Source organism: Apium graveolens, chromosome 4 (assembly GCF_009905375.1).
Source record: "Apium graveolens cultivar Ventura chromosome 4, ASM990537v1, whole genome shotgun sequence".
Taxonomy (NCBI): Eukaryota; Viridiplantae; Streptophyta; class Magnoliopsida; order Apiales; family Apiaceae; genus Apium; species Apium graveolens.
This window is the reverse complement of record NC_133650.1, coordinates 225,002,277-225,028,153: the sequence shown is the minus strand read 5'-3', so window position 1 is coordinate 225,028,153 and position 25,877 is coordinate 225,002,277. Positions and strand designations below refer to the sequence as shown.

At 35.0% G+C, this 25,877-nt stretch overlaps 1 protein-coding gene across 1 annotated transcript; it reads left to right on the top strand.

The window, feature by feature from the left end:
* Positions 1–19,336: 19,336 nt before the first annotated feature.
* LOC141719392 (bifunctional phosphatase IMPL2, chloroplastic-like) lies at positions 19,337–21,519 on the top strand. Its single transcript, XM_074521768.1, has 6 exons — positions 19,337–19,412; positions 19,510–19,559; positions 19,681–19,805; positions 19,905–20,007; positions 20,886–20,957; positions 21,406–21,519. The coding sequence occupies exons 1-6, from the start codon at positions 19,337–19,339 to the stop codon at positions 21,517–21,519; spliced, it is 540 nt and encodes a 179-aa protein (XP_074377869.1).
* Positions 21,520–25,877: the final 4,358 nt, after the last annotated feature.

Sequence of the window (25,877 nt, the reverse complement as noted above, 5' to 3'; positions counted from 1 at the left end):
CTGCTAGTAGACCTGATATCATGTATGCTACCTGTCTTTGTGCAAGATTTCAAGCAGATCCAAGAGAACCTCACTTAACAGCTGTGAAAAGAATTTTTAAGTATCTTAAAGGAACAGCTGATCTGGGATTGTGGTATCCTAGAGAATCAGATTTTAAACTAATAGGTTACTCAGATGCAGATTTTGCAGGTTGCAAAATTGACAGGAAAAGCACAAGTGGAAGCTGCCAATTTCTTGGAGGCAGATTGGTTTCTTGGTTCAGCAAGAAACAAAAGTCAATTTCCACATCAACTGCAGAAGCAGAGTATATTGCTGCAGGAAGCTGTTGTGCACAGATTCTTTGGATGAAGAATCAGTTACTGGATTATGGGTTAACATATTTCAAAATCCCTATTTACTGTGATAATCAAAGTGCTATTGCTATGACAGGTAATCAAGTTCAACACTCTATGACAAAGCACATTAGAATCAGGTATCACTTCATCAGGGAACATGTGGATGAAGGTACAGTGGAATTGCACTTTATTCCAACAGATCAACAACTAGCAGATATCTTCACAAAACCATTGTGTGAAGCCACTTTTACAAGATTGGTAAATGAACTTGGAATGGTTTCAGGTTCTTTCTCTAAATCTGCTTAGTTTTGTTCTGTTATATCAGACTTTATGAGCAGTATTTACAGAATTTAATCTCTTTGTGTATTCTGTGCTTAATTGACAAATGTGTTTAAGTACTGACTGTTGTCTGATATATGTTTCTAAACTCTGATAAGTGATATATCTGTTTAAGTAACTATTCAATCCTATGAGGATAACTGTGCTAGATGCTGACCTAGTAGTCTTCAATAAACAAAGGATCCCATATAAGAAGTAATTATTTCTGTGGAAATCTATTGATACAAGCAAATTTTGATAATTGAGCTTAGTTGAGTTTACTTTGTCTATCTTATTACTAAGTCACAAATTAGAATAATGCTACTCATCTGTTAAGTTCTAATACTAGTAAATCTGCTGAATGCACTAAGTGCTGATAAACCTCACTTATCAAAAGAAAAAGCAAAAGGATCAATGAATAAAATCAGGTACTCCTTTGAGATCTAGAGTAAAAATGTGGAAGGGACGACCCAAGTGCATTGCTGGTATTAAGTAATATGCATCAGAAAAGCAACTAAAATATTTTCTTGGTGACTTTTCACACTCTATGATTACTGGAGAAATACTCTGATAATAGCATAAATTCTGATAAGCAGTTGTGACTCATTTACACTGAGAAGCCACTGTGAAATGGACTTTAAAAAGATGCATAAAATTAGCACAAAATAGTTGAGGTGGACTCAAGCATGAACTCATTCATCAGTAGGTTTCAGGATAATGACAGCTCTTTAGCAAAGTTTTAGTTATGCCTTATTTCTAAGATGTACTGAAGTGAATCAGACTTTACTCTTTGTCTGATATTTAGCTTAATGCACACACTAATCACTCCATATGAATGATGAAAATTACTGTGGTGATCTATGTTATTTTAGATGAACAGTCATTGTGTTTCATTGCACAAATTCTGAGGACAAGTTCTGATTACATATTCTGACGATTAAGTTCTGAAGAATATAAATCAGAATTTGTGTGAGGACTTCCTAAGATAGGCATTCTTTTTTTGAGTTAAGAAATTATGTTCTGATGACTGTTAAGTTCTGATATAAGTTTAAGTTCTGATATTACAGTCTAATTCTTTACTTGACTTATCTGTGGATAAAATTTAATAACAGTCTCGGTTTAAACTAAAATATGTGAAGTGGAAGATTAATAGTCACTATGGTTAGGGTTAGTGATATTCGTACTTGAACAGTCAACTTTTACTTGCTTCTTGTGCGCATTAAACCATGTTTTCTCTTACCAATGAATGTTTTTCTTTTTCCAAGTCTGGGGAGATGAGGTAGAATTAATTCTACCTGTCAACATTAAATTTCTTTGCGTCTCCTGGCATTCTCCTGCCTATATAAGCAACCACTTTACATCAGCCTTCCCATCAAATCTTTTCTCACAAACTTACCTTCATACTTTTTCTATCAAAAACACCATGGTCAGATATAACAAGTTTTTGAACTACGAAACCTTCAATATGGAGCTAAGCTGTGCCGATTGGCGGCAGGAATGGCATGTCACTGCCATTCCTGATGAGATATGGGACTCTGTCCCACAGGAGGTACTCACCCACCTCTGGTTCTTTTATATGGATTACCATCGCCATCTGGAGCGATTGGAGGAGGAAAGGCTGGAAGCTCTCCGCCAGCAAGAGCGAATCATTCGACTCGCCATTCTGTTTGTCGAGAGTAGGAAGAAGAAATGATTTATTTTCTTCTTCCTGTTTTTCTTCATCATCAGCCTTGCCCTGCTTCTTGAGCTAGGACTAAGGCTGTTGATGTTAGGTTTAGTAGCTTAGGGAAATCTTGTATAAATTCTGATGTACTTTCAATTTCATGAATGTATTCTCTTGATATATTAATGAAATTTGTTTTTGTTTCAAGATTTTATCACTGAGATATTTTGTAATGCATTGATAAATCCTGATAAATATTCATATTCTGATGACCATATAAATTCTAAGTTCTGATTTTACTTTATCAGTACTTACTCATCTAATTTATTTTGGTCATTTTCACTTGATTTATTTTCAGAATATTAATGTTGCAGTTAAAAATAATTAAATAAGTGGGAACAATTTCAATTTTGAATTAAAACTGTTTCACCTTGATTCATGGAATATCTGGCTAAGTGGAACGGTTTTTCCTTGAAAAACTGCAAGTGGGTAAGTAATGATTACTGTTTTCTCGAGCCCAGTAACTATCCGTTATTACTGCATGTCTGACAGGTGTCCAACAGTTACATATTTTTTTTTAAAAAAAAAAGAAAAAGAAAAAAGAGTATAAGTAAGACAGAGAGAAGATTTTTTAATCTTTTATTTCCCTTCATACTTTTTCTCTACTTGCTTTTACTCTCTTTCTTCTTCTCACGTTGGTTTTTCATACAGACATTTTCTCAAACACCTAACAGGCACTCTTAAATCTCAATTTTTCACATGGCACCTAAGGATTTAATCATTGATGGAGCTAAGTTTGTTCCAAATAACTATGCTTCAATTCTTGATCATGCTGAAGCTCCATCTGAATTGTATTTTGTGCAAGATCTTCTTGCACATAGTGAGATTGGGTATGCATTGACCCAGCCTTCAGTCTTTTCGAGCCAACAAGTTCTGACATTTTGGCGGACTGGGCACTTTGATAATGGTGGTACACATGGAACTCCCAGTATTGTTTTCGAAGTGGGTGATTCTTCATATGCAGTCACTCCTGGTACAATACGCAAGGCTCTACATCTCCCAGAAGGATGTACCTTTTTAATTCCAGAGGAATCAGCTCTTCAGGATTTAATGGCCCATTTGGGGTATGAACAGATTTTGGCAAAGCTTGGGCAGTTGAAACGGGCTCATATCAGAAGACAGTGGAGCTTCTTCTTCGACTGCATCACTAAAGCTTTTCGGAACAAGTGTTCGAATTTTGATGCTATCCCAATTCTGAGTCAGCACATCGGGTATGCTATTATAAACCAAATTCATTTTGATTTTGTAACTGCTATAATTGGTTTTATTGGGGATAGGATGACAGAGGATAGGAATGTTGTTTACTTTGCTAGATTCTGTCAACTTATATATACTTTTTGTACTGATGAACCTCAATTAGTCAATTCCTCAACTCCACCTTTTAAGGTTGCAAAACGTTACTTTAATGACATGATAAATGCTGACACTAAGAAATCAGTGGTTAGACCTTTACAGATTCCTCAATCTGTAAAACAGATCTTAGTAAATACTGATCCTGTTACTTATAGATCTGTTTATTCTGATGTCCAACCAACAACAACCTCCCAAACACCACAACAACCATAAGCACCTACCACCCATTCTACTCAACCAACCCTCAGGCAATATATCAAATCCTATCTCTCCACTTCACAGACAGTTCAACCCTCAACCTCAGTACCTACTGTGAAGCCTTCATCTTCCAAGCCAAAGAGGACAAAGACTGTTCCTCAAACACCTCAAAAGAGAAGGAGGATTGCCTTGAGAGATGAATCTGATACTGAGGACCAGGTTCCTTCTTCAGAACCTGTTATTGATGAAGCTGAGAAAGAGACTTCTCAAAAGGATTCTGGAATTGGGGGATCTAGGCTTCTCAAGAGGCTTAGAAGAATGACAGTTCCTGAAACTCCCAAGGAATCCAAATCTACAAAGAGATACAAGAAACAGAGGGCAAATAGGCCAGTTTCAGATGATGAAGAGGAAGCAGTTAAGGAAGGGGATCAAGAATCTCTGATCTCACAAGAAAAGGAATTTGCTAAAGTCACTTCTTCTCCATCAACTCCATCTCAGGAAGCTGTTTCTGAAAAGGCCAACACACCATCTGTATCTCCTGTTGATCCAGGCACAAGTGCTGATATTGATGTTCAAAACTTGGTTGTGCCTGAAGTAATTTTCCTAGAAGCTCCAACAGCAAATAATCTATCAACAACACTTGTTACTGATGCTGTTCATGTTGGATTTTAATCGCAGCGTGGGCATGGCAAAACACTTTTACACACATAAAATCCAAATAAAAGCATATAAATCGTGGTAAAAACATAGGGATCGATTACTAACCTTTAATATGCGATCCAAAAGCAACGTTCGGAGATCCTTAGCAGTTGCTCCTCAAACATGAAGCACTCCACCGGTATCCACCAAAAAAACGACGTTAAGGAGGAGGAGGAGGTGGAGAGAATTTGGTTTTCTAAAACTTTTGGGTTTTTTTGGGTACAAATGAAAATAGGGTCTATAATAGTAAATTTATAGGCAAAATTTTTAGCTGAAATTTTCCCATAAATAATATTATTATTATCCCATTTATTATTCTCATTAATAATTAAAACACCTTTTAATTATTAATCCTTTTTCTAAACACTTTAGAAATAATTCTCTCTCTTGATTTAATTTCCAAAAATTAAATCCTTTAATTAATAATATTAAGAACTTTTCTTAATTAATTTATAATCAATTAAATCTCATTTAATCAATTATTAAATTTGCTAATTAATTATTTATTTCATAAATAAATAATTATCAGCCATTATTAATTAATTCTTCCACCATTAAATCATTCTCTTTTTATGGTGTGACCCTGTAGGTTCAATATTAAGCCGGTAGTAGAAATAAATAATAATAAAACTATTTTATCATTATTTATATAAATTCTCTAATTTATTAAATATGATTAATTAATTAATCACATTTATTCTATATCGTGAGGGATACTTCTCAGCATATCGCGACTATCCGGATAATATGAATTCACTGCTTAGAATACCAAGAACCTATTCAGTGAATAGTTACCGTACAATAAACTCCTTCTACCCTACAATGTCCCGATTAAATACAAGGCATGGATCTCGTGTCAAGCCTATCTAATTCAATCACTTGCTTACCATTTACTATGCTTAGTTCTATGCAAATTAGAAACTCCTTTCTAATTTCATTCACCCTGGCCAGAGATTCCTGAACTAGCATAAGTGGATCAGCCTTGAACATTCGCTTCCTTCACTGGAAGGGGTAGATCCTATATTGATCATACACTATCTTCGTGTACAAATTCCTATACCCAGTAGAGCCCTAATAATTGTCCCTGGAGACTAAGAACTAAACCAAAGCATAGTTCAGTGTACACAAGATGACTATGATGACCTCAAGTCTAAGGATACTTGTACAACTATCACTATGTGAACAACTGCTGATACGTGAGTGAACTCCATCAGTTGTTCAGCTGTGTGAGTCATGTTCAGTGAACTTATTCTATAATAAGCACCTACATACTAGCTATAGTGTCACCACACAAATGTCTATGAGAACAGACATCCTTCATAATTAAGCAAACATAGTATGTACCGATCTCTGTGGATTATTAATTACCAGTTAGTAATCCTACGACCAGGAACTATTTAAGTTTTGAGTTATCATCTTTTAGGTCTCACTATTATGATCTCATCATAATCCATAAAAAGCTTTACTCTAAACTATGGTATATCTTATTTAAACACTTAAATAGATAGAGCCCGTAATAAAAACAAAACAAGTCTTTTATTAATATCAATGAAATCAAAACAGATTACATAAAAAGTTATTCCTAAATTTTAATACATGATTGGACTTAGGACATATTCCTTTCAATCTCCCACTTGTACTAAAGCCAATCACTCTGGTATCTAATACCCATCTAGTCTTTATGACGATCAAAGTGACTTTCAGAAAGTAGCTTTATGAGTGGGTCTGCTATGTTGTTATGTGTGTCAACTCTATTTCAATACAATACAAGAAATGTTACCGCACTCCCACTAACCCTTTTGTAGACAAATGGTTCATCTGCGTTTTTGATAAAATCAAACTCTTTGATTGTCTCATCAAAACGAATGTTCCATCTTTCGAGAAGCTTGCTTTAAACCACATATGGTTCGCAGTAGCTTACACACTAGGTTTTCATTTCTCTTGGAAAGAAAACCATCTGGCTATTTTCCAGATCTCATAGTCGTAGTAAGCAGCAATCGCAAGCAAAATCCGAACTGATTATAATAGGGCTACAGGTAAAAGGTTTCATCAAAGTCAATCCATTGCCTTTGTTTGAATTCTTTTGCCACAAGCCTGGCTTTAAAGGTCTCCACCTGGCCATCTGCTCTAATCATTCTTTTGTATCCCGTATACATAGATTTCATTCCGGATTTCATGGCACTATGCCATTTCTCTGAGTCAACACTACTCATAGCCTCATTATAGGTTACAGGGTCGTCATCATCAATGATCGACAACTCATTGTCATTCTCAATGACAAGGCCATAATACCTCTCAGGTTGGTGATACACTCTCCCTGATCTATGAATGGGCTGTTCCATAAAAGGTTGTTCTGTCAGAACAGGTGTTTCCACTCGATCTGTAGTAGTTTGTGCTTTTTGAACTTCATCAAGTTCAATTTTGCTCCCACTGTTTCCTTCAAGGATAAACTCCTTTTCTAAGAAGGTAGCATGTCTGGAGACAAACACCAGACGATCGGTGTAAAAGTAATACCCTAAAGTCTCTTTAGGATATCCCACAAAACTACATTTTACGGATCGATATTCCAGCTTATCTGGGTCAACTTTCTTGACATAAGCTGGACATCCCCAAATCTTAACGTGTTTAAGACTCGGTTTCCTTTCTTTCCATATCTCATACGAAGTTTGAGGAACAGATTTTGGAAGGCACCATATTCAATAAATATGCTGAGGTTTCCAATGCATAACCCCATAGGAATACTGAAAGATTTGCATAGCTCATCATGAACCGAACTATGTCTAACAAAGTTCGATTTCTCCTTTCAGATACCAATCTGGAGGAGTCCACTGGGAGACTATACCATTTACTTTGAGATAATCTAGAAACACTCCATTAAAGTATTCACCACTTCGATCTAATCGAAGAGTTATAATACTATGTTTAGTTTGTTTCGCCACTTCATACTTATATTCTTTGAACTTTTCAAAGGCCTCAGACTTGTGTTTCATCAAACACATATCCGAATCTAGATCTATTATCCATGAAAGTAATGAAGTATGAAAATCCACCCATGGCTTGCTTAGACATTGGTCCACATACATCTGTGTGTACCATTCCTAGCAAATTTGCAGTCTTTTTTCCATGTCTACTAAATGGAGACTGCATTGCCACAATAAAGTGAGATTTTCATCATCCCTTTTCTTTTATTAGTATGTTCAATCTGAAGTAAATCATGTCATATTTATACAGACCATTATTTAAAGCACCACGTCCATAAAGAATATTATCTCTTAGAATAGAACATTCATTATTCTCAATAATAAATGAAAATCCATCCAAGTCTAACATGGGAATAATATTCCTCACAATCGAGGGAACAAAATAACAATTATTTCAAACAATAGTCTTGCCCGTAGGCCTATGTATTCACTGCTTAGAATACCAAGAACCTATTCAGTGAATAGTTACCGTACAATAAACTCCTTCTACCCTACAATGTCCCGATTAAATACAAGGCATGGATCTCATGTCAAGCCTATCTAATTCAATCACTTGCTTACCATTTACTATGCTTAGTTCTATGCAAATTAGAAACTCCTTTCTAATTTCATTCACTCTGGCCAGATATTCCTGAACTAGCATAAGTGGATCAGCCTTGAACATTCGCTTACTTCACTGGAAGGGGTAGATTCTATATTGATCATACACTATCTTCGTGTACAAATTCCTATACCCAGTAGAGCCCTAATAATTGTCCCTGGAGACTAAGAACTAAACCAAAGCATAGTTCAGTGTACACAAGATGACTATGATGACCTCAAGTCTAAGGATACTTGTACAACTATCACTATGTGAACAACTGCTGACACGTGAGTGAACTCCATCAGTTGTTCAGCTGTGCGAGTCATGTTCAGTGAACTTATTCTATAATAAGCACCTACATACTAGCTATAGTGTCACCACACAAATGTCTATGAGAACAGACATCCTTCATAATGAAGCAAGCATAGTATGTATCGATCTCTGCGGATTATTAATTACTAGTTAGTAATCCTACGACCAGGAACTATTTAAGTTTAGAGTTATCATCTTTTAGGTCTCACTATTATGATCTCATCATAATCCATAAAAAGCTTTACTTTAAACTATGGTATATCTTATTTAAACACTTAAATAGATAGAGCCCGTAATAAAAACAAAACAAGTCTTTTATTAATATCAATGAAATCAAAACAGATTACATAAAAAGTTATTCCTAAATCCTAATACATGATTGGACTTAGGACATATTCCTTTCAGTTCAAACTCCAGAGTTATCTACTACACCTTCTCTGCATCTAAAGGCTGATGATCAGAATATAGGTGAGCATCAGGATATGGCTGTTGATCAGACCTTTGAACCAGATCAGCAATTAGAGGATGCTGAAGCCTCCATTGCTACTCACACTGTTGTCTTATCCGAAGATACTGATTCTGTAAGTTCTGATGCTGCAAATGCTGGAGATACTGGTGATGCTGCTCCAAATGCAGATGCTGATGCAGAAGGTCCTTCAGGACATGCTCCTCAACAAACTATTCTTAAGTCTGAACTTGTTAAGAAGTTTGTTACCAGAGAAGCACCAGTGCCTTGGAGTGAAACTCCTGCAGGACAGGAGTGGACTAAGGAGTGGAACTCAGTTTCCTGTGTTCCAACTGAAAAGCATCTTGCTGAGCACTTGACTAAAGCTGATGAAATGTTAAATTCTGATAATTTCAAAACCCAGCTTAGAGTCACTGCATTGAGTACTAAACATCTACAAGGTCTTCATTCAACTACTCATGCAGAGCTACACAAGATTCAGGAAGAATTCATCAAACAGGAACAAATTCAAAAGATTGATAAGAAAAAGTTCTTTCAACCTACCTTTGACAGGATTGCTTATATTGAGAAGACTCAAGAGAAACAACAAGCTCAGATTAATGATATTCTGACAAATTAAGCTTCTCAGCAATCTCAACTTACTGAAATCCAAGCCTCAGTGGAATTGCTTGTCTCTCTTCTACTTCCTGCTGATGCCAAAAAGGGGGAGAAAGTAATTAAGTCCAAATGCAAGACTGACAAGACACTGAAAGGGAAGGATAATGAAAAGGATGATCAAGGACGCTCTGGAATGGGTAGAGGTCATAGTTAAGGTAGAGGTTTCACATCAAGAAAAGCTGAAATCACAAGTTACAGGACAAGTTCTGATACTGGGAAAATAATAAGTTCTGCTACTGGTAAAAGGATAAGTTCTGATGAACTTTTAGATCTTGATGAGGAAATCTCAAGACAGTTATTTCTTCAGGAAAATCCAGGAATGGACTTGGAGAGTTTAATGGAGGAAGAAGCCAGACTTAAATCAGAGAAAGTCACATCTAAATCTGAAGCTTCTGGTAAAAAGCCACTTCCAAAACTCAAAGGCATTGTGATAAAAGAAAGGACAAATGCTGAAGCAACATTGGCTAAATCACAACCGCAGATAGATCCAAGATCCATGGGTAAAGAAAAGGTTGGTGAACCTATCAAGGTTTATGTGCCTCCTGAGGATGAAGAAATTACTGATGAAAAGGATGATCTTGCTCTGACTTCAAGAAAAGTTCTTAAAACAACCTCTGACATGGCTCAAGTTGTTCAGAGTCAAGATAAAGTAAGTTCTGATATTTCAAAGAAGCAAGTAACCTCTGACACAACTCAAGTTAACTTGATATCAGAAGTTAGACCAAAGATACTCCTACCAGGATTCACTAAAGCAAAACAGACTCAACCTTTGAAGACTACTGCAAGTGGTTTTGAAGCAAGAGTAGTTACTGGAAAGGAAGCAAGAGATAAAACTGGATTGGGAAGTGCTGATGAAAGAAGAATACAGAACACTACCAATGATCCAACTTCCTTGAGTGAACCAGGTATTGGAGCAACTCCTGAGAGATTGAATCAACTAGAATCTGTACAAATGGTTTACCATACCTACTTGAAAGAACACATCTTGTTGTACTTCATGACAGATGGTAGGGTTTATCATATAAGGCAAAATGCCATTCCATTGAAGTATTTTGAAGAACTGGAGCATGTACTATTCTTACTTCAAGTGGATGACAGATTGACATGAACTGCTGCAAACTATTTGAAGGATCAGATTCAGAGACAGAAAAGGCTTTATTCTGTTAAGTCTGACAGCACATATGTTCCAAAGTACAGAGATCACAAGGATGATATAGTTGAAATGAAGCCCAACACTGCTAAAATTATAACTACCTTTCTAGGTTACAGGGCTGTGGAATTCAATCTTGAGTCTGATAAAGCTTATTTGATCAGACTGGATCAGGATATAAGAAAAGCAAAGATTAATGATCTCAGGGCTGCAATCTTTCAAATTGGTGAAGATACTGCAGAGCTTAAAGATGCTAAAAGGAGGATGATTGATGAACTTAGATATGCTGAGAGATGTTTGTTGAAGAACTATCTCAGAACAACTCCTGACATCAGAGAGATCAGAAGATGAAGCCAAGTCGAAAATCTACAACTGCTTAAATTCTGATATTTGTACAGACTGAAGTTGTTATCAGAAGTTAAATATTGGTAAAGCTTTAAGGACTGTAAGTTGTAGCTATCTAGTCTAATTCTCATGCATTTGTACTTAATGTTTTTGACATCATCAAATATTTGTTAAACTTGTATATTATGCTAATTTACAAGTTGGGGGAGATTGTTAGATATATTTGATAATGTCATGGCTAATATGATTTATGTTTAGTTTTCAGATCTTACTTAACAGGACAAATCAATACTTAACTGGGAATCAGTACTTATACTGGAAGTCAGGACTTAAGGATATCAGTACTTATATTATCAGGAGATAATCATCAGAAGTTGGATATCAGAACTTAAGTGCTGAAGGACAATAAGATAAGGATAGTAGCTGATTAAAGGAAAGAAGATCGAGATAAACATAAGAAGAGATATGCATGAAGAAGGAGTTCCGTGAAGAATGGAATACTTGGAAGAAAAGATATCTGATTGATATATTTTAGGAAGCAGAATTATATTCCATATCAATTAGCGATTATCTTGTAACTGTGTAATATATAAACACAGACATAGGGTTTACACTATAAGTGTTATCATATTCGAGAAGATTATTCATTGTAACCCTAGCAGCTCTCGTGATATTTTTTCATCACTGAGAGGTAACAGTTCCATATTGTAACAGAGTTTATTGTTTCAATAAAGTTTATTTTCTGTTACTTAAGATATTAAAGTTCGATTTGATTATATTTTACACTATATTCACCCCCTCTACAGTGTGTGTGACCCAACACTTATGGATATTGAACTGATCAGGCAGATGGAAGAAAATTTCAGATTACTAGATATCTCAAACATTCCAAGACCTAAGGAGAAAGGTATAATTATTCAAATCTTCAACTGCTGAACGACGTGATTCTATGTCTCAAGTTGTACTAAATGCTGATAGGAGGTATAAGGTGAATGAGAAGATTGGTGAAATTTCAAAATCTAAACTGGAGTCAACAAATACTTATTCTAAAGTATCAAACACTAACAGAGCTCAAGTCGAAGACACTCCAGTAAATGCTGATACAATTCTGAAATCAACCTCTAATACTGTTAGATATATTTGTGATGTCATGACTAATCTGATGTGTTTAGTTTCAGAACTTAGTATCAGGACTTATCAGGACTCAGCTGGAAATTAGGATTTACTGAAGATAGAAAGATATCAGAACTTAAGGTATCAGAACTTGTGATATCAGAACTTAAGGAAGGATATGCTTCAGAAGTAAAGTGCGGCTGATTTCTAGGAGAGGATCTGGACTAAACAAAGGAAGATATGCTTTAGGAGTTGGACGACTAGAAGACTTGTAAAAAGATAATATCTGATTGATATATTTTAGGAAGAGATATATTTCATATCAATTAGAAGATATCTTATAACTGTGTACTATATAAACACAGCTTAGGGTTTACACTATAAGTATTATCATTCACCAGAAAGATTATTCATTATAACCCTAGAAGCTTTTAGTGATATCATACATCACTGAGAGAGTAGATTAACCTACTGTAACAGAGTTTGATATTTGAATAAACTTGTTTTCTGTTACATACTTGTGTTCATAATCGAATTGATTGTAGTTACTATATTCAACCCCCTTCTATAGTGTCAGCTGAGATTTGAAAATGAAGATGTAAATTCTGATTCTGTAAATTCTGATGACCTAAATCCTGATTCTGTAAGTTCTTACGGGTTAAATTTTGATGTCATTGAAACTATGGTAATTGCTCCAAAGGAAAATGCACCTGTTCAGGGGGAGCAAGCTGATGATCATACCATACCTCAAGATTCTCAAGAAGCATCAGAACCAGTCACTGGCTCTTCAAGTTCTGATTCATCAAGTTCTGATGAGCCAAATTCTGACAATTCTGGAAACTCTGATTCTTCAATTCCTGAAGGATCCAACTCAAATTCTGGAATCTCAGAGAGCATAACTTCAGGGGGAGCATCAGAAAATGCTGATGGAGACAACATGGATCATGGGGGAGGATCCAGTTCTAGAGATCAACTTCCATCTACAAGGAAGTGGACTAAATCACATACACCTGACTTAATAATTGGAGATCCTAAAGAAGGTGTCAGAACTAGAATAACAACAACAAATGAATGTCTTTATCATTCCTTTCTATCTCAGAGTGAAGCAAAGAAAGTGAAAGAAGCTCTTCAAGATGCTGATTAGGTGCAAGCAATGCAGGAAGAGTTAAATGAATTTGAAAGAAATAAAGTCCGGACCCTAGTGCCAAGACCAAAGGACAGATCCATTATTGGCACAAAATGGGTGTTCAGAAACAAAACTGACAGTGGTGGCATAATTACAAGAAATAAAGCAAGGATGGTTGCTAAAGGTTACTCTCAACAGGAGGGTATTGACTATGATGAAACATTTGCTCCAGTTGCTAGATTGGAAGCCATAAGAATCTTTTTGGCTTATACTGCTCACAGGAAGTTTAAAGTCTTTCAAATGGATGTGAAAAGTACTTTTCTCAATGGAGAATTGGAAGAAGATGTATATATTGAACAACCTTCAGGCTTTGTAAATCCAAAATTTCCAAATCATGTCTACAGGCTTGACAAAGCACTTTATGGCCTTAAGCAGGCTCCTAGAGCCTGATATGAGACTCTGCCTCAATTCCTTCTGGAAAGTGGATTTCACAGAGGCACATTTGACAAGATTTTATTCTACCTCAACCATGGGAAGGACTTACTTTTGGTACAGATATATGTTAATGATATCATCTTTGGCTCTACAAATACAAAACTTTATGAAAGATTTTCCAAATTAATGCAGTCAAGATGTCAAATGAGTATGATGGGAGAGTTGAGTTATTTTCTGGGACTTCAAGTCAAGCAAACTGAAGAAGGTACTTTTATCAGTCAATCCAAGTACACCAGAAATCTACTCAAGAAATTTGGAATGCAAGACAGTTCTACTGCATCAACTCCCATGGCCACTGTCACCAAGTTAGATAAAGATACTGGAGAATCAGTAGATAATACTAACTACAGAGGTATGATTGGCTCTTTACTCTATTTAACTGCAAGTAGACCTGATATCATGTATGTTACCTGTCTGTGTGCAAGATTTCAGGCTGATCCAAGAGAACCTCATCTAATAGATGTGAAAATAATTTTCAAGTACCTCAAGGGTACAGCCGATCTAGGATTGTGGTATCCTAGGGAATCAGATTTTAAGCTAATAGGTTAATCAGATGCAGATTTTGAAGGATGCAAAATAGACAGGAAAAACACTAGTGGAAGCTGCCAATTTCTTGGAGGCAGATTGGTTTCTTGGTTTAGCAAGAAACAGAAATTAATTTCCACATCAACTGCAGAAGCATAATCTATTGCTGCAGGAAGCTGTTGTACACAGATTCTTTGGATGAAGAATCAGTTACTGGACTATGGGTTAGAATTTTCTAAAATACCTATTTACTGTGATAATCAAAGTGCTATTTCTATGACTAGGAAATCCAGTTCAACACTCAATGACAAAGCACATCAGTATTAAGTACCATTTCATAAGGAAACATGTGATGAAAGGTACAATGGAATTATATTTTGTTCCAACAGATCAACAACTACCAGATATCTTCACAAAACCACTATGTGAAGCTACTTTTGCAAGACTGGTAAATGAACTTGGAATGGTTTCAGATTCTTTCTCAATATCTGTTTAGTTTTTGTTCTCATACATCAGACTTTATGATCAATGTTTACAGATTTTCTTGTCTCAATGTAATATGTGCTTAAATTGTAACATATTAAACACTGCTTATTATTTGATGTGATTCTATAAACTCTGAAAGTGTTTTGAATGTTCTGTGACTATTCAATCCAATGAGGATTATCTTGTTAGATGCTGACTTTGTAGTCTTTAACAAACTATGTATCCCATGTTTGAATTAGTTATTTATGTGGAAATCAATAACACAAGCAAATTCTGATTTTGATCTTAGTCAAATTTACTTTGTGTATCTTATTACTAAGTCACAAACTAGATTATTTCTTCTTATCTGTCAAATTCTGATGTCAGTAAATCTTAAGGATAAATTACATGCTTGATAAGCCTCACTTATTTGAAGAAAATAAAAGAAAAGAAAAATTGAAATCAGGTACTCCTTTGAGATCTAGAGTAAATATGTGAAAGGGAAGATCCAAGTGCATTGCTGGTATTAAGTTATATGCATTAGAAAAGCAAATTAATTTTTCTTGGTGACTTTTCACATTCTCTGATTACTGAAGAAATATTCTGATAATAGCATAAATTCTGATGACAGTTATAACTCATTTACACTGAGAAACCATTGTCAGAAGAATTTCAAAAGATGCATAAAATAAGCACAAACAGTTGAGGTGGATTCTTGCATAACTTTATTTTATAGTAGATTTCACAATTCAAGACAGATTTTAAGCATTTTTCTTAGTTATGCCTTATTTCTAAGATATACTGAAGTTTATCAGACTTTAATCTTTATCTGATCATTTGTACATACACACACTATCACTTCATATGAATGATGAAAATTACTGTGGTGATAAAGTTGTTTCAGATAAACAGTTAAGCATTATTTGCATAAATTCTGAGGACAAGTTCTGATTATGTTCTGATGATTAAACTCTGAAGAAACCAGTCAGTATTTGTGTGAAGAATCACAGAAACAGTCATTCACCTTTTGAGTACAGAAGCCATGTTCTGATGATCGTTAAATTCTGATAATAGTCAAGTTCTGATCACTACGCCATAAGTGCACATAAGCAACGGTTTTTATCCAGCGCTGCACAAAAAGCGTTGCATTATCTACTAAATTTTCAGTTTATTGCAACATAGTGGTGAAAGCGTTGCATTATATTGAAGCTACCGTTGCTAATAATTGTTAGTGTTGCGCAGCATGCAACAGTAGAGGTCATAGTGTTGCATTAGATTTTTTTTATTTAATAAATGCTGACGTGGAAAATAAATCTGAGGTGGCATGTTGGGGACCCACGGGTGCTGACGTGGCATGCTGACGTATCATGCCATGCCAGCATTTTGGCCCCACAATTGGGACCCACTGGTGACGTGGCACCAGTGGGTCCCACATTTGGGGTCCAAAATGCTGACATGTCATGCTGACGCGGCACACAGTGGGGCCCACTTGCTGACATAGAAGCTGGCGTGGCACTTCAGGCGTTGCATTTGCTTTCTGGTGTTGCAGTAGGTTATTTAGTGTTGCGTTAGTTATTGTACTATTCTTAAAATTTATTTGTTATATTCATGTTCTAATTTTTTTAAAATAATTTTTAGTTGATCCAACCGTACGGATGTTGTTTCCTACTAATTTTAGAGATGTGTGATTTTTTTTAAATAAATTTTATATCACGTGCTTTTTTAATAATCAAACCCTGGTGCACACGGGTTCACATTACGTAATCTTGTTCCGGGTGTTAATTCTATTTTTTAAAAATTTTTGTTCAACAATCCAACCATACGGATGATGATACCTACTAATTTTAGAGATGTCTAAATATTTTTTAAAAAATTAGATTTGATATCATGTGTTTTTATAATAGTCAAATTACGGTCAACACGGGTTTCTATAATCAAGTCTTGTCCCAAGTGATGATTCTATTTTTAAAAACTTTTTGTTCAACGATCCAACCGTACAGATGATGATACTTACTAATTTTAGAGATGTCTAATTTTTTTAAAAAAAAATATATTTAACTCGTGTGTTTTTATAATAGTCAAATTATGGTCAACACGGGTTCCTATAACCAAGTCTTGTCCCGAGTGATGATTTTATTTTTTAAAAATTTTTGTTCAACAATCCAACCGTACGGATGATGATACTTACTAATTTTAGGGATGTCTAATTTTTTTTAAAAAAATTTATTTATATCGTGTGTTTTTATAATAGTCAAATTACGGTCAACACGGGTTCCTATAACCAAGTCTTGTCCCGAATGATGATTCTATTTTTTTAAAATTTTTGTTCAACGATCCAACTGTACGGATGATGATACGTACTAATTTTAGAGATGTCTAATTTTTTTAAAAAAAATATATATTTATATTGTGTGTTTTTATAATAGTCAAATTACGGTCAACACGGGTTCCTCTAACCAAGTCTTTCCCCTAGTGGTGATTCTATTTTATTGAAAATTTTTGTTCAACGATCAAAGCGTACGGATGATGATACCTACTAATTTTTGATATGTCTAATTTTTTTTTAAAAAAATTAGATTTTATATCGTGTATTTTTATAATAGTCAAATTATGGTCAACACGGGTTCCCAGAACCAAGTCTTGTCCCGAGTGGTGATTCTATTTTTATAAAATTTGTGTTCAATGATCCAACAGTACGGATGATGATACCTACTAATTTTAGAGATGTCTTATTTCTTTTGTTTAAATTTAGATTTTATATTGTGTGTTTTTATAATAGTCAAATTACGTTCAGCATGGGTTCCTATTACCAAGGCTTGTTCCACGTGGTGATTCTATTTTTTTAAAATTCTTGTTCAATGATCCAACCGAAGGGATGATATTACTTACTAATTTTAGAGATGTATAATGTTTTTTAAAAAAAATTATATATTACATCTTGTGTTTTTATAATAGTCAAATTACGATCAACAGGGGTCCTAAATAATTTTTTTTATGAAAATTTTGTCATATAACTAATATATAAGACTTGAAATTATTTAAATTAATTGTTATAACAACTTCTATAAAATTAATAATTTTTTTAATAAAAAAATTGTTTTACATGTTGATGTTTAGACACATAGTTCGACCCGAAATATTGATAAATCAGGATTTAACAACCCAAACTCGGCCCATTACAAAGATGGCCCATTACAAAGCACAACCTTCGTATAAACCAATCACCAAACCCTAATTTTACTAACCTGACCGCTTCTCTCCAATCCACACTACAGAACCCCTCTCCCTCTCAAACCTCATTCCACAGCAAACTCATCTACCAAACCCAGCTTCTCCTCTTCATTCAAACTGTTCCAATTTTTCATCACTTCACTTTCAGGCGGGCTAAAAATGATCTCAAATTTTGGATAAGCGGACAATTTGCGTTTCAACTCGGCGGGTTAAAATTTCAGGTAGTGAGAGCTTACTATCTCTCTGAAAACAAATCTCCGCCTACCCTCTCTAATCATCTCTCTTTGTGTCTTTCTCTCTCGCAGTTCTTACTCTCTCTATCAGCTCTATTCTAATTGAAAGGTATATTAAAGCTAAACTTTCACTGATCGATGCAAACGAGTACTCCTTCAACCAATTCTAGTTCAAACAAAACTAGGGTTATATGTATGAATTGGGTTTTATTTCTTTATTAATTTCTCTTATTCCCGTAATAATTTCTCTTGTCTATTGTTGGTGGTAGCCTCCCATACTTGGAGTGGTTAAAAGAGAATGTAAGGCACTGAATTCAATTCCGAGTATAACAGCAGATATATGTGTCATTGAGTGGAGCCGTGAGAATTTGCAGAGCCTCAAGTGTATGTGGCTAGTGAATTTTTTTTTAATTAGCATTATTGAAACTTTAAAAGAATTAAAAAAGAGAAAATAATGCCACCTCGCTTTTTTTAGGTAGACCTATACACATTAATATATTAAGTAATATTGACCCAAGTATATAGATTCAACCATGCCTATAGCACGTCACAAGCCCTGTCTCTTGCACACAACTGTGATTATGTGTTTCCTCGGTACTGTAAAAACTCTTTAACAACATCAAATACTAGTGTATAATTATGATGTATGTGTTTAAGTCATATGATTATATCATTTATCTATAAAAAAGATTAAGAACGTAGTTGTGGTAAAAGGAGATGTTTCCCATATGATTGATACTGTATGAAATTTGAATGTTGGAAAAATTATGAATTGAGTAATTTGTTTGAAAAAGTAGTCCCATTTGAATTATGATTATAGTATGTTCACATGATTGAATTGTTGATGGTAAATTAGTGTTAGGCGGTAGATTTGAATCATTTTTGTCTTATTTGGTATTTTGAATTGGCGGAATTTTAAGTATGTCTTCCAAGCTTTCACTACAAAAATTGGAAGTGTTAGGCTTCCAATTTTGAACTATTGTATGTTTGGGTAATTGATTTACCTGATGTTTAGTTTTGGCGAGGAAATGGGTTGGTTACCGGAAGAGAGGCTTGCCGAATTTGTGTGGGTTCTAGACCCTATTGATGGAACTACCGGCTTCAGTAACATAATTTTTACCCTCAGCATAACATTACAAAGCCATTAATTTTCAGTTTTGATCCTTTTAAAGTTTCATTGTTTCTTATTGTCTGCTTACAGGAGTTCGGTTGTTTGACACACTGATAGCTCTTCTGCACAAGAGTAAGCCGGTATTATTCTCATTCTTTCTTTCTTTGCATTAACCTACTTGTTAGCGGAGATGCATACATATTCTATGTTTGTTTTCTCAATCAACTGGTTAATGGTACCTTTTATTTGTACAACTTTCAGATCTTGGGAATCATTGACCGACCAATTTTACGGAAAAGATGGGTTGGAGTACAAGGAAGACCAACCACCGTGGATGGTCTACACATACAGACCCGTTCCTGCGAATGGCTTTCGCAAGAAACGCTGTGAGTATACATCTGCCCAGTCACAATTCCACTAATTATCCTCTCCTTGTTTCTCTAATTCCTTTACTTGGTTTTTTTATTTTGCTTATTTTTTTTTAGTTCTAACTTCCGCCTTCCAAATTCATTACTCCTCAGATATGCATCTAGCCCATTGCATTTTAACGATGATGAGCGAGAGGCCTTTGACCATGTCACGAAAAAGGTATGCTTTTATAGTTTCATCTAATCATTAGTTATTGCCACTGCTGCTATTTTCTGCTGTTCTTATATGATATCATGATTTGAGCAACCACATGCAAAATTCTGTCATTTTAGTTATGTGTGTACGTAAAGGAGGCATTGGGTTTTGTAGAGTGAGATAAAAATGATAAAGAAATGCCGTCATTTTTGCAGCTTCACATGCAAAATTCTATTGGTTTCTATCATAAAAAGAAGAAATAGTAAGTGCATACTCACTCACTCACATTTTCTTTGAAATATTTAACAAATTCTATATTTGATAGATAAAACATTAGAAAAAAAGGGGGGTTGAATGTTGGTTTAAAATGACAGGGATAAGAAGGGGCTCAAATAGGAGGATTTGATGCAGCAGTTATGGGGTTGAAACATGTTACTTGTTGGTATTTAATTTTGAAATTGTGTATTTATACACGTTTGAAACATATAATATAATATTTAATTTAAAATTCTACATGTTAATATTGGTCCAAACACAAAGGAACCATTTCAAATCATATTTGTTTATCAATAAATTTTCACATTTTTCTTTAATTGTCACTAAGAAAACTATATTTAAAAGATAAAGTTCCTATACTGTGAAATTTAAGATAGACATCCGCAGTTATTTTTATAATTCCCTGTTCATAATATATATAGCATCATTTTAGTATCATATGGAATATGTATCCTATTGGGTGCATGAGAGTGTTTGCGATGTTTACTTGTTTTATTTTCTCAAATTTTTTATGCTAAATATACAATTGAATGGCCGGTGCAACGCTGGTTTTCTTAAACTATTCTCCTCATGTTTATTGTATATTTTTCATTCGCACTATCACTTACTATTATTTTTGTTCTCAGAATTTACCAAATGAACGGACTAGGGGAATACTAAATGAGGAGAAAAACGTTACAGAGGCAATACTGGATGAGGTGCTAAATGAGTACCTTCACAAAATCTTTGAGAATACAAAAAATATATTCGCAAGAAAGATTTGATGTAATTTCGGTGTTTTAAAGTTAGAATTGGGTGTATGTAGTTTAGTAGTTTCGTATGTTTAGAACTTGTTGGATGCCCGATAGGGCTGTTTTTGTTGGATGCCTGATAAGGCTGTATTGTTGGATGCCACTTATGGCAGGTATCATGTAAAAATAGACCAGTTATGTCCAAATTTTATGTTTGAAAGTGTTGCATTTTCCAGAATATGATGTTGTATATTGCATTAAATTGTGTTGCACTTGATTATAATACTGTTGCAATTTAAAAAATGGTGTTGCATAATGTGGTATATACTGTTGCAATTGAATGAAATTGATGTTGCATATGCATCAAAATGGTGTTGCATAAATAATATGGGCCCCACAAATGATGTGCAAAAAGGGTCCCACTGCTGACGTGGCATTGTGGGCCCCACATGCTGACGTGGCAGGTGGACCCATGCTGGCGTGGCAGGATGGGACCCAGCTGATGTGGCGTGTTGACGTGGCATGCTGATGTGGCTCTGGGGACCCCTGTTGCTGACATGGCATCTGATATGTCAGTTGCCACGTAGGACCAAGTGTACTATCCTGTCAGGTCTAATGCAACACTTTCTGTTGTTGCCAATAGGTGATTTACTGTTGCAAAATCCACCTGATGCAATACTTTTAAGTGTTGCACAAAGTGTTGCATTAGGTGTCTACGGCCACTTCCACATTAACAACCCCCCCTTGGTGTTGCCAATTACCTTATGCAACACCATTTGGGCCTTATGCAACTGTATAGTAGGGGTTGCCTATGTGCACTTATGGCGTAGTGGATGCAAATCCTGATGCTTACGTGGTATTATTTATTTACTTGACTTGTTTTTGATATTTACTGTAACAGTCATATTTTCCGAATATAATTAAGTGAGATAAAAACAGTGATAATCATTTGTTTCATGGGTTGCGTGTTGGTTTTTGCATATGCATGTGTGCAATAATTATTGCACATTTCCTGTGCCCACTAATTACTGCCTTGACTATTTACTGCATAACAGGTGTAATTATGCCGGTTTTACTTCCAAAAAGATCCGTTGAGTGGAAAGAGTATAAATATTAGAGATAAAAGATTATACAAATCTTTTAACTTCTCTCTTACCTTATCTCTTATTTCTTTTACTCTCTCTCTCTTTTTCTCTCTATTTTCTGACGGACTTTCTTACAGGCATTTTATCAAACACCTTGCGAACATACATTATTTCACTTAATTTCTCACAGAAATGGCACCAAAGAACGTTATCTTTAATGGAGCCAAGTTCGTCCCCAACAACTATATGGCTATTCTCAGCAAGGATGATGCTCCTTCAGATCTTCACTTCATTCAAGATTTTCTGGCTCGCAGTGAGATTATGTATGCTTTGACCCAACCACAAGCACTCTCAGGAACACAAATTCTGGAGTTTTGGAGGACTGCAGTCTATGATAATGGTAGTGAAGATGGGTCTCCATGTTAGGTCACACAACACTGTAGAAGGGGGTTGAATACAGTGTTATTACAATCAAATAGATCTTGAACACAAGTAACAGTAAACAGATATATTCAATATAATAAATTTTATTACAATAAGAACTGTTGTTTTCTCTCAGTGATGAACAAATATCACTAAGAGCTGCTAGGTTACAATAAATAATGTATCTCGATAATGATAACACATATAGTATAAACCCTAAGCTGTGTTTATATACTAAACAATTACAAGATATATTCTAATTGATATGGAATATAATTCTGTCTCCTAAAATATATCAATCAGATATCTTCTACAAGTCTTTCAGTCCTCTAACTCTTTCCATGCATATCTTCCTTTATTTTAGTCTCGATCTTCTACTGCAAATTAGCTTCCTTCCTTAACTGCAAGTCCTCTAGTACTTAAGTTCTGATATGACCTTAAGTCCTGATATTATGTTCATACTTCCAGTAAGTACTGATTCCAGTAAGTCCTGATATTTCCTGTTAGGCAAGATCTGAAAACTAAACATGAAACATTTTAGACATGACAACTCAAATATATCTAACAATCTCCCCCAACTTGTAAATTATGCAAAATATACAAGTTAATAGATTTGATGATGTCAAAAACATTTAAGTACAAATGCATTAAGAGTTTAACTGAATAACTAACTACAACTTACAGTCCTTGTAGCTTTTACCAATCTCACTGAGTCAATCTAAATCCATAATGATTCTTAACAAAATGTGATATCAGCTTTTCTTCTTTAATCCTCAGGACCTGAGAGAGTGTAGTCTTGACTTGCTTCATCTCTTCATTATGACTTCCAATCTGATAGATTGCAGTCCTTATAGCAGAGATATGGTTTCTTTCTAAACCATTGTCCTGTCGTATTACCCTAGGATGAGAAGAGTCTTCATTGTAACATAGACATTTCTTTTTCAGTATTACCTTAAACTTAGCAGAATCCTTTTTCATAGGAATTTCACTTCCATCATCTTCAACAATACATGGAATGAATTCTGTAAATCTTGAACTAGAAATTCTTGCTTTATCTCTGATGGTCTTCAATATGAAGTTCGACCATCTCCTGGTAATATCAGACTTTACCTCTAAAAGGTAATGAAAGAATTGAAGTTCTCTCAGAGTTTTGTTCAGTACATCTGATTCTGACATCTGATATGTCCTTCCATCCTTAAGAAATAGAATCAGATTTTCTTTGATGTTGTGCTTATCATGAGCATCCAGTACCACTTGAACAGAGATAACCTTGTTAAGGTGTTTTTGAGTAACATCTTCAAGCGGTTTATCAGTTAGTAAAAATTGATCTCTTGTAGCAACTTCAAGTCCTGTTTTGATTTTAGCTTCATCAGAACCTAGTCCAGCCCTGTCTCTTGGTTCTCTAGCATTTATCCCAATAGACATGAAATCAGACAACAATTGGCTTTTCTTTGGATCTGATGGTTTGACATTTTTCCACAAAAGTTTCTTTTTATCAGCTACTTCTATTTTGTCTAAATCAACTTGAGCACTGTCAAAGGTTAACTTCTTGACTTTATCAGAACTTGCTGCTTTTGCTTTTGCTTGCTGTTCTTCACTCTGAAAAACTTGAGCTTTGTCAGAGGTTGTCTTTGATTCTTCAGAAATCTTCTTTCTTTTCAGAGTTTGAACATCTTCTTCAGTCAGAGTATCATCATCATGAATTGTAGTTTGATAGACAGGATCTATCACAACTGAAGGAATTTTCCTCTTTTGGAACTTTATAGGTTCATCAACCTTTTCCTTTCCTTTCCATTTAAGATCAATCTCAGATTGTGATCTTGTTTTGGGCTTTGATGCCTCAGAAATTGTCTTTTCTTTGATCACAATACCTTTCACCTTAGGCCTTGGAGGTTTCTTTGCAATATAAGCTTTTGGCTTTAGATTTGTCTTTTCAGCTTTAAATCTAGCTTCTTCCTCCTTGAGATTATCTAAATCCATTCCTGGATTATGTTTCAGAAACAATCTTCTAGAAATTTCTTCATCAAGTGTCTGAATCTTGGGATCTTTGTAGTAGACAGTAGTCTGCTTTACCTTGAGCTTCAGAGTTTGCATGAACTTTTGAGAATCTTGACTTCCACCTTGTATCAAAACATCAGGCTTTGTCAGACTTTTTTCATCAGAACTTGATATCAGATTTTGAATTTCAGTACTTGCTATCAGATTTTTAGTTTGAGCAGCTTCAGGATTTGTCTTCTTTTGAGTAAAAGGTTTGCTTGCATCAGAGTTTAGTTTCACTTTGCTGCTTTGTTTACTCTGAGCTTGACCTCTACCTTGACTAGGGTTTCCCAATTTGGGCATGTTGCTTCTCTTGAGCTTTCTCAATTGCTTCTACCTTCTCAAGTGTAGCTCAGGATATGTCAATTCAAATTTAACATTTGTTTGTCAAATCATCACAAATTATTAGTAACCACAATTTTAATCAAAACATTCATCAAGAAATATAGTTCAAGTAGATGAAGTAAAGATTATCAAGCTGCAATGATAACATTCACAAGCACATAACACGAGATAAACAAAGACTAAATCTTGCAATCAAAAGAAATTTTATTAAAATATCCAAAGAGTACATTCATGAAATTTATAGATTACATGCAAAAGATTACAAGATTATCCTAGTCTAAGATAGTGAGCATCAACAGCCTTGGTCTCAGAAGGAAATCTATCAATTAGTTCCTCCTGCTACTGACAAATAACACTGCAAGACGGGTGATCCGTTCTTGCTGAAGAAGAGCCTCTCTCCGTTCTTCTTCCAAGTGATCAAGATGGATTTGATAGTCCATCTCAAAGAATAAGAGATTTGTCTGAACCTCTTGTGGAACCAAGTTCCAGATCTCTTCAGGAATGGCAGTGATGTGCCATTCCTGTTCCTATCCACCACAATTGAACTCGACGTTGAAGTTTTCATAATTCATAAACATGTTTACAAGAACCATTTTTATGAAGAAGGAAAATGGTGAGAATTAAGAGAGAGAGAGAGAGAGAGAGAGAGAGAGAATGATTTTGTGTGAGAATAGAAGATGATATGTCTGAGATGAAATGTTGGTTATATAGCCAATGGAATATCAAGGGACTAGAGACTGATTAATGATTAAGTGTGGAGTTAACTTAATGAGCGTCACCCTAGACCGATGTGTAATGACTTAGGCAATATGCGAACAATCAATAGTTAAATCATGAGTTAATGGGCACGGGAAATAAGTAATAATTACTGTGCACATACAGTTTTTCAAGACAAACATGTTTACCACTAACCCAAATGATTATGACTATTTTATCTCACCTAATTATATTCTGATTAAATATGACCGTTTCAGTATTTATCACAAATAAGTCAAGT